Source organism: Balearica regulorum, chromosome 12 (genome assembly GCF_011004875.1).
Source record: "Balearica regulorum gibbericeps isolate bBalReg1 chromosome 12, bBalReg1.pri, whole genome shotgun sequence".
Lineage (NCBI taxonomy): Eukaryota > Metazoa > Chordata > Aves > Gruiformes > Gruidae > Balearica > Balearica regulorum.
This window is the reverse complement of record NC_046195.1, coordinates 9,353,086-9,368,196: the sequence shown is the minus strand read 5'-3', so window position 1 is coordinate 9,368,196 and position 15,111 is coordinate 9,353,086. Positions and strand designations below refer to the sequence as shown.

Genomic DNA, 15,111 nt, shown 5'->3' with positions numbered 1-15,111 from the left:
TATCTCTGTTATTTAATCCTTAAAGCAATAAGAAACCTCCACCTAAACTGGAGTTTTCAATTTAGTATTTCTTACAGCATCTCCCACCTGTTTACTCCTCCTCCCCTTTCATAACCGAGACAGATTCATTTTCCTCCCCCCACCCTGACTAGGACAGTTCACTTGCTCAGTGTCTGACCAGAAAGCCACTTTTGAGGCTCATTGCCAGTGATTTTCTTTTTCCTTCAGTTGATTTAAAGATGTGGTTATGGCAGTTGTGGAAGTAGTTGAACATTTTAAGTACCTTCTCAGGAAAGGTAACTGTTTATTTCAGATATTGAGGGAATGATGAACTCCCTGTTTCTGTTCAGGTCAGTGGGAACAGAAGCTACATCATCGGTAGCACCTGAGGTTAACTGTGTAGAAGGATTAAAACTACATGATATTCTGTTGCAAAAAAATTCAAGTATAAAAATTAAACTACCACCATCGCTTTTATTTTTACCAGATTTCTAAAGTACATTTATTCTTAGTGGAATTAAACTGAACTCCTTGTTCTAAATTCATATTTTTAATCCATGCAGCATTTTGAGTAATGAAGATAAGCCAGGAGCCTACGAGCTTCACCTCTCAGTGAAAGATTACTGCTTTGCTAGGGAAGATCGCATTATAGGAATGACAGTTATTCAGCTGCAAAACATAGCAGAGAAAGGTAGCTGTGCATCTTGGTACCCCTTGTTGAGAAACATCTCTGTAGACGAAACTGGGTTGACAATTCTGAGAATACTCTCTCAGAGGACAAATGATGAAGTTGCTAAAGAATTTGTAAAACTTAAAACAGAAACAAGATCTGCTGAAGAAATGGCCTAAATACCCAAGTAATGCAAGATTGTCACCGCCAATAACATAGATACAATGCTGTTGTCCGAATAGTGCATGCATGTGCAAATCTGTGGGAATGTTTAATTAACTATGTTTTCAGTGTTTGCCAGTACTTATGTACTATATTTGCAAGGTATGTCAAGGAGCTGTATATCTTTTATACATATTTTGGTCTTTGGTAAAGTAATTGTTCCAATGAAGTGCCAAATCTAAGATTAAATGTTTCATTGTATCCTTATAAATGTTGATTTCACCTCATCACAATTCCTTTGTTTTTTAACATTAATAAATAATTAGCTTTTTTAATTGACTAATAGGTTGTCTGTTAAACTGTGTTGCTTATTCTAAATTAAGTTACCTCCTTACTATTATTTTTAAAAAGATGTACCTAGTTTTCTTCAAACTATCATTTTATGCAAGCCTCATTTTAGGTATCTTACTAATAACTTTTTCTATCATTACTACAGATGGAGTTACTTATAGAAAGTGTTTGTAATTTTATAATTATCAATATAATGATTTTTGCATAAAAACTGAAAAAGGATGGAAATATTTTATGCTAATCTTTTTCCAACCTTTCATAAATATCACTGTGAAGAAATGCTGTTAAAGCAAGTTCTCAAGAAGCTGTGCTTATCAGAGTTTGTTACTGATGTTTGATATCTTGAGATAACTTTGTTCTTCAAAACTGCCACGGTAATATCATATTTGTATTAAAAGAATAAGTCAGTATCTGTAGAAAAAGACTGCCATACAGTACAGTATATGAGCTTTTAAAAATCTTTTTTTTAAATGATATGGTACTGTACAAGGGTTAGTAGTTTGGAATATGTAATGCCGGTTTGTGGTTTGTTTCTAGAAATTGTTTATGAAAAGAAAAGATGCTGTTAGCATTTTCAGAGTTATTAATGTTGCGTTACATACTTAGCTGTAACATCAGTTAAGTGCTTTATTTCCTTTATTTTTTTTAGAAAAGTTCAACAGTTTGTACTTACTTATGCAACATTACTATGTATTGCACTAAAGCAAACTCCGTGTCCTGTAAATATATTTAGTGAGAAATTGTAAAATAAAGTATGAAGACAGTACCTGTAATTTTGTCATTTGATATTATTTACATACCTATAGCATTTATGTGCATCTGAAGCCCATACAGGGGGCTTACAATATAGCTTTATAGTACATCAAACTACCATTTCCAGTGTCTAGCATCTGGCTCTTTTATAAATCTAAGATTAATGAGGCATTTTGTTAATGCACTTTATATAATATTCTGTAATAATACACATTTATCCTTGGTTTTGGTTACAAGTGTTTCTAATAACACAGGTTGGAGTTTTCAGCTTTGCTTAAGGGAAAAATAAGAGGAAGGGAGGACACATAGCTAGTAAGTTGATGCCAGTCTTTTAAAAAATGTAGTATGCAACTCCACATAGGTAAACCAGACTCTTTCCAGGCTATCCTTTTGTGAAATATCTAGACAAGATTTTAAGGCTATCTTTCAACACCCTCAATCCTCTTGCTTAAATACTACAAGAATAGATTTGCTAGAAGCTTATTTAGGCATTTAGAGAAAAATCCATACAGCCTTTACAGAGTTAACAATACTTCATTAAGATTATAGCGGGGGGATGGGACTCAAGTTATCTTATTAGCGTATATCCTGCTGGTAGTTATGCATTGCAGAATATATTATGGCAGAGGGAGATTTTGATGGGTACATTTAACTCATTACTTCAGAAAGCCATTTCTCCATGTGAAAAGTAATGCTGACAACGTCACCTTTCAAAAAGTAGTTCATGAATTTAGACATTGACTCCTTAAACAATTCTGAGAATGCAACTTTAATAATACTTACTGAATATAGGTTGCATGTAATTTGCAAGTATTTGCAAAACTCTCCCAATGATTGAGAGACCCAAAATCAATCAATCTTGAAACTAATCCAAGCCTTTAATGTTTCAGATGTATTTTATGTGGTGTTGTATACTTCAAGTAAAATCCAGGTATAGCTCCAGTAACTTCAACAAAATTAAAGAGGATTTTATCTGAGTCTGTATAATACTGCCTCCTGAGAAATTTCCGTTTGTACATGGCAAGTCATACTGCTTCCTAACTGTATTTCTGCAAGGTATAGCCTAAAGCATCTACAGTGGATGACACTTAAAACACAGAATCTATTAACAGTCAACAAGATTTAATCTAAGAAAACATCAGCAGACTCAGTCTCAAATAAAAAAGGGGAATAATCAAAAGATTAAGTGGTTCCTGCAATATAGAACAATATTGTAGAAAAAACACACAGAATATTCCACAATAAATCATTTGCAGCTCTGAATAAAAACAGAAAGGCTGGGGTAGACAGCTTCTTTTTTTACGTGGAGCAATTTTATCATATCTTTCTGTAGTTATTTATTCCACTGTAAAATGACATACAGTTTGGTGCATTATGTATTCACCACCCACTTAACTATTTATCCCCGAGATTCACCTCTAAAGGAATAATAGCTGAACTTGTCAAGGAAGTCAATTACAACTCTTAGTGGTCTCCCTCAGTTGCAGACACTAGGAGTAATCAGGCAATCTGAGAAAGCAAGCCCTTATAATCTACAGCTTTAAACAGTACATTTTAACATTTCACTATTTTTAACAGAGAAATATTTACTTTCTGCATCAAAATTTCTCATGTGGAAGATGAGAGGAAAATACATTAACTCTATACAACGTGGCTGTTTTAAACGGTGTTATGAATCAAAATGCAAGTATACACAATGGTGTAGCACAAGCAGGTCAAACAAACATTTCATGTAATAAACATGATTGATATGGAAAAGGTTTCAGTACTATTTTAAAAGTTGTTATATTTTCTTTTAGGGAAGTAAATATTCCATCTAAAAATTTTTTCAGTTTATGAGAACATTTTCTTAATTCAGCTGAACTAACCTTAGTGAACTGACAGCTCCATTCCACAGTTTCTGTTCTCAGTGACAACTGATATGATCAAAATTCTAGTTGGAATTCCATTTGTATTGGTTTGTTAAGATACCAAATATCAATACATACACTTAGGGAAATAAAGGAGAAAAGAGACAGAGGAGGACAGCAAAAATAATTTGAGAACAAGTTTTCCATTCTCCAAGGAACAGTTACTACATTGAAACCATTTGATGTGCACCTAGAAAAAACAAATACATTTAGAGAAGATGTTGAGAGAGAGATTTTTGTCCTTGTTTATTTTGTTTTCTAGGACAGAAATGTAATAGCCAAATATAGGAAATTTAATTAATTTTTCCTCTATGTGTTTCATAGCTAATATCTGACAAAAAATGATTTAGTAATGTGTGGATTAAATACATAAATATAAGAAGCTAATACTAGCAGACATTGGGAAATCTAAAAACAACTTATCTAATTTTGTCTAATGCCATATTTAAATGACATCTGCATTAAGAACACAGCACTCAAACTGGCCTTTAGCCTTTACATATGGGAAAAAGGCTGAACCCAGGAAACTGGTAAAATACCACTGGAAACATCTGTAAGACAGAACTAGATCTACAGGGTTCTTCATACACTATCTCTTTTGGGGAATTAAATTTGCATCAAAACAATAAATACATAGGTGTTGGGCATCATCAAGAGACTCAACAAGTCCCCACAACGCTTATTCACATTAGTTGTTAACAGGAATTGTCAGCCACTATAAATCTCATGTTTAGAGGAGAAGGTGAATTGCTTTCTTTTTACTATCATTGTTATTTCCAGAAGAGGACATATCAGTGGACAGGAATCTGTTCTCAGTGAGGTCCGTGGGAGCTTTGTCCAATGGCTGCTCTTCAGTCATTTCACTGAAGCTGAGCAATTAAGCTTGAGTTACTGTAACCACTCAGGATATTATTTTCCAGTTCACAGGTTGAATCGAACTTTGAAACTCATTAATAGTTAAGAGGGGCTTAATCAGAAATATGTCAGAGGGAAGTTAAACTCCTCTTCTGAGTGCTGATTGTGTTTTGATAAACACCTTACCTTGTCAAGACTGTTTGCGTTACTAGTGCAGACTTACAAAAGAGAAGGGATTAAGGTGCCAAATACCTACCCTAGAATCACAGAATAACTTAGATTGGAAGGGATCTCTGGAGGGCGTCTAGTCCACCTCACTCTCAAAGCTGGACCAACAAAAACAGGCTGTTACCATGGAGAACTGCAAAAACAGATGTACTTCAGGTTTTGCACCTTAAGATAGGCACAATTAGAATGATAGACTAAGACAAGTCTAACAAATAGCTCAATCATATCTGTGACACATGGCAAATGGTACATATAAACAGTAGCTTCCATGCCTATACAGTTAACTTGAAGTTGAGTGGGCCTCTAACAAGATTAGCATCATTGCCTTTTAATAGTGATAATTACAAATATCTGTACAGGGTCCCTGTCTAAAGATCTTTCATTATGATAACAAGATGTAACAAAATTAGAACACGACTGAATTTATGGATTTAATCATTACAGTTAATGCTAATCAAGAATATAATTATTTTGGTTTTAAGCTCTCCATTAATTCACAGCTGTCCAAAGGCATCTGTGAACAGTACATCTAATTTCTAACACCATTTTATGGTAAGAAAGAGACTGCACAGAATTTGCTTATAGAGGTCTTTCCTCTTTCTGCATGCCCTTTTTCCTCTGTGATTAAATGCATGCTGATTTGCAAGGTGTAATCAACCAGAAAGTTATTACATTAATGTATTTAAAAGAAGATTTACGTCTAAGTTCTTCTCTCTTATCCAAATTGAGGAAAAAATATTATGTATCAAATGTGCGCAGCAGGAGAATACAATCTGGATATTTGAAACTGCAGGTTTCAGTAGATGATAATCCAGTATATTTAAACCAAGAAAAGTAGTATTTTCCCTGAGCAAGAGAAATCTGACTTGAAATTTTGGAGTCAACAAGAGTCTCTGGACTACATATATACTGTAAATATAGGACAACTCCATATGAAAAGCTATCCTGTTAATTAGCGTGGAGAGCATGCCAACTGGTTGTCAAATAGGAAGGAGTATCTTTAACTCTGACAGATTATCAGAGTTACTTGAGAAGCTTACAGAACAGAAATAATAAAACAATAATTTTCATTGTCTTTCTCTAATCTATTTTACTAGTTTTTATTGATACTCTCATGCTAGTGACTGTAGAAATCAAATCTGTAGGCAAATACTGAAAACAGAAGAATAATTTACCATTACCGCATTAGTCTGAATTAAATACCCATTTCTTACAAATCTCTTGACAACTGACGAGCTGAACAAATATGTGGGAAATATTAAATTATTGTATTAAATTCAGCTAGCAGACATAAAATTAACAGAAATGGATTCAGTATTATTTGTAAAATACAGCTGGGCAAGTGTTCGAAAGTATTCAGGGTTTTTTACATGTGCTTATTTTGATGGTATTTTCCTATCATTTGCCTTTTGGCCTCACAATTACGTGATTGACTTGTGCTACCAAAAATTCATAGAAATTAATTTTCAGGAAACAAGTTCTAAATTATTTTGGAAGTTTATAATCAAGAGATGGGAGACAACTATTAGACTGTGACTAATGAGCAGAAGTGGGATATTACAAGATGTCACTAAGTATTTTTTGAAACAAAGAAAAATTAAAGCAAGTATCTGGAGAATATCTGCTTCTCTTTTCTGTGCTACTCTGAATGAATGCATACACACACTACAAAGTATAAATCAATTTGTAAATTACGAATCTACAAAACCTAATTTGAAGACAAACTCACTCGAGAAGAAAATTAACAAAAGGATCTTTTCAAACAGATTCTATAGCTGAAAATCAGCTTACCTAAACAAACGGTTCCTAAATGACTCATGGCCTATGATCGTTTTGCTGTGAGACTTTACCTTCAGATTTCAAAGACTGCAGCAATTAAAGCTGAAAGCCTTCCCCATGAATTTAGCTAAATAAATTAATTACTGCAGAATATGAAATACCAAGTGGGTATACTGTAAACTTTGTAGGGAAAGCCATTAAAGTGTCATAGATTAATTTTTCAACTAAGTAAATCCAAGATAATCAGAAAAGTGTATTTAAGGAAGGAAGACAAGTCTACTCTTTAATATTCTTCTGTTATTTATTTCAACTACAGTACTGACAGTACAGTAGTAGACTACAGCACAGTTCCAGGATCCAATCTGCATTGACTTGGGGTCTCACATAAGTTAACACCTATTTCTCTAGTTTTTCAGAACAGTATTAGGAGTTCCAGGCAAAGAGCACAGTAGACCCAAAAGCACAGTGGACCATAGAAACAGCTTACTGAGCAGTTCACAGCTCTGGTCTGTAAACTGGGCATATACTATTGACTATATACATAATGTATAAAACATGCTTACATTGGTAAGCACAAGTGACAACAGAGCATACTTGGGCAAAAATCAGAGATCTCTATCTTCACTTGCCCTAGATGTACAAGGGCTTGCTAGCAATTACTGCTCTTGGTTCACTGCAGTTCCTCTGACAGTTACTGAGGCAGCTCTAAACTTTCATTCCTTTGAAGTCTAAGAGGCCCCACACATTTCATTTGATAATGTTTACCCATTTAAGCAGGAAGCTTTTTGTTGCTGAGTGATGGCAGTTGACTGCCATGTGAGTTAAGCCTCCAGCCCTGAGGTCATGACGCTAAGAAAACAAATGTCAATTACTGACTAGCAGAATCAAAAAATGAAAAGGAATTGCCAAAATATGCACTGAACAGTAGAACACTAACAGAAAACCACAGCGCAGTGAATATGCTCCCCTCCTCTAGATAACAGTATCCTAGATTTCTTTGGGTAGAGATGGCACCATACATACACAAATACCTGTTAGCTTGATTTTAGTTTACAACACATGGCAGGGCTTAAAAACTACACCAAGTTTATACACATTACACAGCGGTCATACATACATAGCACTACAATCAAGTAAACTGGATACATTGAAACATAACAATGCAGTTATTCTAAGTTCTTTGTGACCAAAATTTTAACATTTGAAAGATATATAAGAAAAGAAACAGAAATGCAAACCATAACCTTGCCTTGCTTTCACAACTGAAGTGACCAAGTATGGGTGCTTTGAATAGCTGTAATCATTGTCCTTGAGGTAGGAGAAAAGACCCCGGAAGACAAGGAGGTAGCTGTTAAGAGAGAGGAATCTCAGCAGGGGCGGCAGCAGGAGAAGACAGCATTAGAGGAGAAGGGTAAAATGGCATGAATATTGGGTTATTTTACAGAGATAAGGATGAGAAACAATCATCTTCAAAACATAGTTGGCCAGTGAAGTATCTTTTTACATTGTCACCTTCACCGTATTTTTCCAATGGTATGGGGAGACACTCAGAGGAAAAGATGGAGAGGAAGAAGAGAGAGGGATGGACACAGAAGAGGGCTGACAGGCAGTCCAGCCTCAGATTGCATTCCTTAACTCACAGCAGAACCTGAAGACACTAGGTGTGACTTTGACATAGCAGACACAGAAAAGTAGATCTGTCTCTGTATTTTTGTCATGCTCTAGTCCAAGAGTTACTTCTGTTGACTGTGATTTCAGGGGAGGTACAAGACAGAATTCAATCCCTGAGAGGGTCTCCCCACTCCTTTTGTACTAAGCGGAGTCTGAATACATGAGTTCTGCATTTCACTATGCCCTGTTACAAAAAGCTAAACTTATTCCCAGCCTGGAGGCCATCACAAACAAGTTCAAGCTAAAAATTCTGCAGAGATTGTTTCCCCAAATATTATATATCCAAAACACAACAGCATTAAACTAGGTTGAATATTCTCTTGAGGAGCTTGAGAAACAATAGCAATTTGCATCTAATGATGCATCAATGTATCAACATGCTAATTTGTACCTAAGTGACAATATTAAATCAATACGCCCTTAAAATGGTATCTTTTTTTCCTAAGTAATTTGTGAGAAACTCATGTGCCAGACTGAGCTTTCTCAGCACAATGACCACTATGAAATTAGGTCAAGACCCTCATTCTCCCCTACTCAGCTTGACATTAGAGACAAAATGATTCAGGAGCCACTGAAGTGAGCTAGAATCAGTAGCAGTAGTGAACTTAACTCCTATCAAATATGTTTGATAATGTTGAATAGCCCACATAATTGCAGCACATCTCTCTACTGCAGAAAATTTCTGATGAGGGAGAAATTCCACAGTAGAAAAAAAATAGAAACCAGGAATACTCTTTACATTTAACATTTGCTTACTGCTTTTTTATTAGATAGAAACAATGAAGAGTGTATCTCTGAATATATAACCTTCACTGTCACACAGACAATAAGTAAAGCTTATATGCAAAATTTGTTGCATGAACTGAATCTCTTTTCTATGTACAAAGTGCTTATAAACAGCTTGCAATTTTGGCAAATGCTATTATTTAAACTGGCTGGCTAGATAATCTGTGAGATGGGGTTAAATCTTTGTGGAATGCTCTAAGTCACCTCTTGAGGCTATTGCCAACTAACAGAGTTCCACCTGGCTGAATGCAGTGGCTAGAATCAGGTTACTGAAACACAGAATTGGTCTAAAATCCAGCGCTTCATACTTTTTTTTCTATTAGCAAATGCAATTAAGTAGAATACTTAGAGAATAACATCTGTCTTTACACAGAGAGCAAAGCGAGCACATTAGAAAATAAAACTTGCCAAACAGAGGAGGAAAGCTTGAGAGAACATCATTATTTACAGTAACAGTTTGCATCCAGATGACAGTATCAAATAAAATATCACTGAAAAAGAAACAAAAACCAAAAGGTACATTGCAATAAAACAGAGAAGAGCAGAACTGAAAGAAAAGTCCCTTTCTGCATAACAAAGACTGTGCAATTCTAAGTGACACCTGTCAGCTAGAGAGTCCTTTGAGAGTTTTACACTGTAAATTTAGACAACTGACTGACAGAGGATAATTAGCAGATATCTACATACCAAGGTGACTGTGACTAACCATAAGAAACAAACAAACACAAAACTCTTCAGACCATTTTGTGAAGGGGGTCTAGCAGGAAGAATAAAGTTCCAGATAAACTTCTTATCATGGAATCTAAAAGTGTATTAGATTTATATCAAGTACCAAATATACTTTGATATATTCCTTTGGTTAATATATGATAGAGAAGTGGTATTAGAGGCTTTTCCCATTCTTTCTGCTTACATCCCACGCTCATGAAAGGTTTGTTGTCAGAACACTATTTAAATAGAAATTAAAAATGGCTATTGAACACAGTGGTAACAACCACAGCATGGCGCAGCGTATTTTACTACATAAAGTTATAGTCAGACAATGCCATAATATCAGAACAAATACGCTACACTGCAGGGGGGAGCGGGCACGACACACAGCCAAAAAGACACACAAACAAACAAAAAACACAAAACCATTAATGCGAGTTGGACTCTGTACAGTCAGAGCTAAAAGTGCACAGTATGAGCGAAACCTGTTTAAAGATTGCAGGAGCACTGCGTCACTACTTAAAGTTTTGAGTTTATATGACTTTTCAACTTGGGAATACAAAAGGTTGTGCCTTTGCTTCGGGGCCTACTTGAGACAGATTTCTTAATTTGTGTTATCTTTCCCTCAATATGAATGCACAGAAAACACTCTAGCTGTTGAGGCTCAATTCACTGCACAGCAGGGCTTTGTATTGAATTCTTTCTCTCAAACCCAAAATTAACTCTTTGTATTTAACCCGCCCGTTTACATTAGAGAAAGGCAAATAGGGAGAGGGCAATTTTTCTGCAGTTTCAACAGTTTATGATAATATCCATGTTACTTCAGTAGTACCCATGGAGCAATCATGATCAAGTAGTCAGTTCCATAACCACTGTGAACAAAAACTACCTGAACAAGAATTTGTATTCCAAAGGAACGTATAAACGGACACATAAGCTCACACCCAGAAAAATAATCTTGATACTACAACATTTAAAAGAAACCTGGAAAGCTGTTCAAGATTACATCTCTAGTAAGGACTTTTGTACCAAAGCCTACCTATAAACACCTATTGTTCAAAACTATCTAGTAAGAGCAGATTTACATTCTGCAAAATCAGGTCCATTAAAACAAAAGATAGTTTGATGAAATTAACTATGAATATGGTGTTTGTCACCAGCATAATTTCATTCACAAATGTGATTTACGGGAAGAAAGCATTCTCAATGAGATTTGTAACCTGTACAATTGAGGATGAGCTCTGTGAAACTGTTCTTGAGATAAAAGCATGACTGGATGCTAAAAGATTCAAAAAGAAGAATCAGAATCCATAAAACTTGAAAAATAAGTGTCGCCTTTGGCTACTAGCTTATCAGACCTTTTAAAATATTTTTAATATCACATTTTGGTGTCAACTTTTTAGATAAAAGTAACTTCTATTTTATTTTGCCAAAGAAAGAGCATTATAATCACTGAAATGAAAGCTATTCTCAGTTTTTGATGAAATTTCATTAGAAAATTTTTTATGCTTAATAAGATTACATTGATACCCAACAGACTCTGTATATAGAAGGTCATTCAACTTCAGTAAATTAACTTTCTCCTTTGAAAACCACCAGATTTCAGAATTTACCCTTTTTTTTTTCCCCTCCCCTCTCTGAGGCCTGATTCATATCCCACTGAAAACAACAGGAGTTTTTCCCTGTTGAATTCAATGTACTTCACACTTCTCCCTAAGAAAGAGACAAGCACGAGGTGCAACCATTTGTATAAAAGCAGATACGTCCAGAGAATGAGATAGTGTGCTGTCCCATGCGTAGATTGACTTATAGTCTCTACTATAGTGCATACATTACTCTAACATGCAACTTCACTTTTTAATTCATATTTCTTGGTCATATTGCAAGAACAGACTTCTGATTAGACCAGCAAGATAAAGGTCACAAAATCAGGATTTCAAGAACAGCGTGTACCTCTCAGCATTTATCCTGTGCTGCTAACCTATCCACAATCATATTCTTCTGAGGGAAGCAATGTCTCATCATAATTATTCACACACAAAGAAACTTGAGGGAGTAGGATTAAGTTATTTCTTTAAACTACAGAGAGCCAGTGACAGAATCAGATTCAGGCAGCCTTAGCTTCCAAATTTACGCCTTAACCATTGCACCTTGTTTTTTTTCCTGAGGCACAGGACGGGGTATGTCACTATCTCTGCCTATAATTATGGGTGTTTAGCATTTGATATACTTCAATAATTTTATCAGACCAAGTAGGAAGACTTCAACTGACTTTTCAAGCAAACCTGCCCTCTGGTAATCGTAGGTAGTAAGGAAAAAAGGCCACAAATAATCCAACTCCTTGGAATTTCTAGAGGGAGATATCAACATGAAAAGTAAATCCATTTTCACTATAGTGAGGGTATCATATTCAGAGGCAAGTCATTAATTCACAATTTAAAAGTCATCACAGGAGATTATTTCATAATGCTTCTTTACCTACATATCCAATATTTGCTTTAAAAGAAAATCTTTTCAAGATCTAAAGAGATCAATCAGCTACAGCTATATTGCACAACTAACAAACACTAAGTCAATTCTTATGAGCCCTTTTGTGTGATGTAGGCAAACGGTTAACCTAATAAACATAACTTCTGGGATCCTGATTACAACAACAGCAAAAGCACGAGGCACGTGAGAACACTGTTCACGCACACTACTGAAGTGGAACATGAATATGCAGCTCAACCTAGGGGCACACAGGTAGCTCTTAATGGGGAAAAAAAATCTGGGGAACCATACAAGTGAACAAGTAGATGAATTAGAACAGTAAAATCTGAATGTCGTTCTCTGAGGTCAGAACCTTCTACAACCACCACTTATACCAGTGTCATCTTTGCTGAGAGAAAGATAGTAGGTTTCACCTAAAAAACTAGAGCTAGGATGCCATAATACTTACAGAAAATTATCATTAATAAAATTTTCTTTGTTATCAGCTGCCTGAGATTTGACCATAATGCAAGGATTGATAATAAGAAATGACAGTGAGAATCAGGCATTAGTGCTGTTTAAACCCATGCAAATTAATTCTCCTTTTTCCTGATTTTTCCTATTGAATCAATTCATATATGACCAGTTCATCTGTTTCTTTTCACTATTCATCAGTAAGGTATTAACAGGACTTCTACTTCAGTTTTCACCATTAAAAGCAGACATCCTTTGTGTTTTCTGAAACACTAAATTTTTATTCCGTATGAAAAATACATCACATCATCTGCAATTATTTGAATTTCTCTCACACAACTCAGGGTGATAACTTCTTTTCCTGAAAGAGGTTATTCAATAATTTTATGCCCTTTCCCAGCTAAAAATGCAAGAGTTACTGCTAGGAACTAAAATATGTTGCATGCACCACAGCCATCAAAATAATTCCTTCAAGACAATTATCAATTTTTCCACTAAATGCAAATAACAAGATTACACATGTACTTATTTCAGAGCCTCACTAAAACATTAAAAATTCCCCTATTAAAAAAAAAAGAAAGTAAATCTATGTGCATGCCGTAGTAGTTTTTAAGCTTTTGATGTACACTTCACCTAGAAGTTGGAGCCTCACATGGTTCTACAATAATTCCCCCAGCTATTTTAAAGGTGCCTAGCTGAACCTGTACTATGCAAAAACAAAATCTCACGATGCCATAGGAAGTGGGAGTTGTTACCAGAAGCAAAATAGCTTACCAATAAAATATGGAATAATTCAAAAAAACCTAAGATGTTTTAGGTCATTTTCAGATATTACTTCATTTGGCAAAATTCTAGTGCTTCTATATTTGCTATCACTAGATATCAAAAAGGCAAGGCCAAAGCAAAAATCCAAATATCCCAAAAGGCTGAGTATTCTTCAAATTTAAGGAACTACTTAATGAATTTAAGCTACAAGGGCAAATTGAGATCCAAATTTAAAATTCAAAGATAACAAGGTTTTAATTCAGACTTAGCATGCTGTGTGATCTATGATTATACCGCATTTTAAATTAAGTTAGACAGCTATGTAAAAAAATTTCCTCCAGGAAAAAGTAGGGAAGAAAGAATTATCTGCTTACATTTGTGTTTTAGTAGAAAATGTTTTATAGCATATCTCACACAGATACACTTTATACATGCCACCTATTATCTGTAAAATTGCAACCAGAAGTAGATATTTTTGCTCCAAAAAGGGTTATCAAAATAGATAAGACACACTAGAATAATGGAAAGAAGCAGACACAGGTGCCTAAGGTCATACAATAAATCTGTGCCAGAACAAGGAACAGAGCCAGACTTCTGAATGCCAATTCAGTTATCTACATGTAGGTTATGTGCTTCACATTTAGATATTCTGCAGCATTAGTCTAACTCAGGAACTCAAGAAATTGAGGTTTTTGCTTCATTGGCATGTGACCATACTATTTGTGAACTGTAACTATGATGTTGCTAAAAATTATTCAGAAACATCTGTTCACAGTGATTTGGAAATATCACTATGAACATTTCTATGAGCCCACACGTGCTATCATATAGCTATTTGATAAATTCGTGTCTGTGTTCAAATCAGACAAATCGGGACTTTAAGTCTTATTAGCCTGAGCTCTACCCAAACCAATTTCATATCTGTTAACGTGACAGAACTGAACTGGAAACCAGTCTCCCCTACATGTCTAAAAGCCCTTTAGTTCACTCAAGACAATTTTTATTATTAATCTTGAATTTGCCCAGTATTTAAAATAAAAGGAAGTATTAACCATTATATGGTAAAGATCTGCTATGATTGTTTGAGAGAGAAGTGTGTCTGCTGTACACTGAGGATCCGAGGCAACTCTTTTTCATTAAAAATATATCCTTTTTAGTTATTAGCTAGGAGCTGCTTTTATGTTATGAATTAAACTTCACAGAAAATGGCTTAGATTAAAAATAAGATTTCTTCAATCATTGCTGCAGTAATTAATTCCCATTGGATGGTCCTAGGATAGCAGAATAAATATGTATTAAAAAGCAGCAAAGGCTAACACCTACACTCTGTCAAGGTTATTCCATCAGCTGGCAAGAGTTACACAGCACAAAAGTATTTGAACTTTTAAGTTACACTATCAAAGCAGTAAACTGCTGCACTTGAAAAACTGACACAACTATTTAAGTAGTTTGTCTTTTCTCACAAAATATATTTGAAATATAACTTGTAAGTCATTACACAAAGCGGCTCAAGTCCATTTTGACAAG

The 15,111-nt window shown here is 35.0% G+C and overlaps 1 protein-coding gene across 3 annotated transcripts in view; it reads left to right on the top strand.

Annotated features, from left to right (window-relative positions):
- UNC13C (unc-13 homolog C) overlaps nt 1–1,916 on the top strand; it is a 216,060-nt gene extending 214,144 nt beyond the window's left edge. For all 3 annotated transcript variants that reach the window (XM_075764598.1, XM_075764600.1, XM_075764599.1), the window contains one exon: nt 564–1,916. In XM_075764598.1, coding sequence (XP_075620713.1) covers nt 564–849 — 286 coding nt within the window. In that variant the 3' untranslated portion in view covers nt 850–1,916. The remainder of the gene's footprint in view (nt 1–563) is intronic.
- Nucleotides 1,917–15,111: the final 13,195 nt, after the last annotated feature.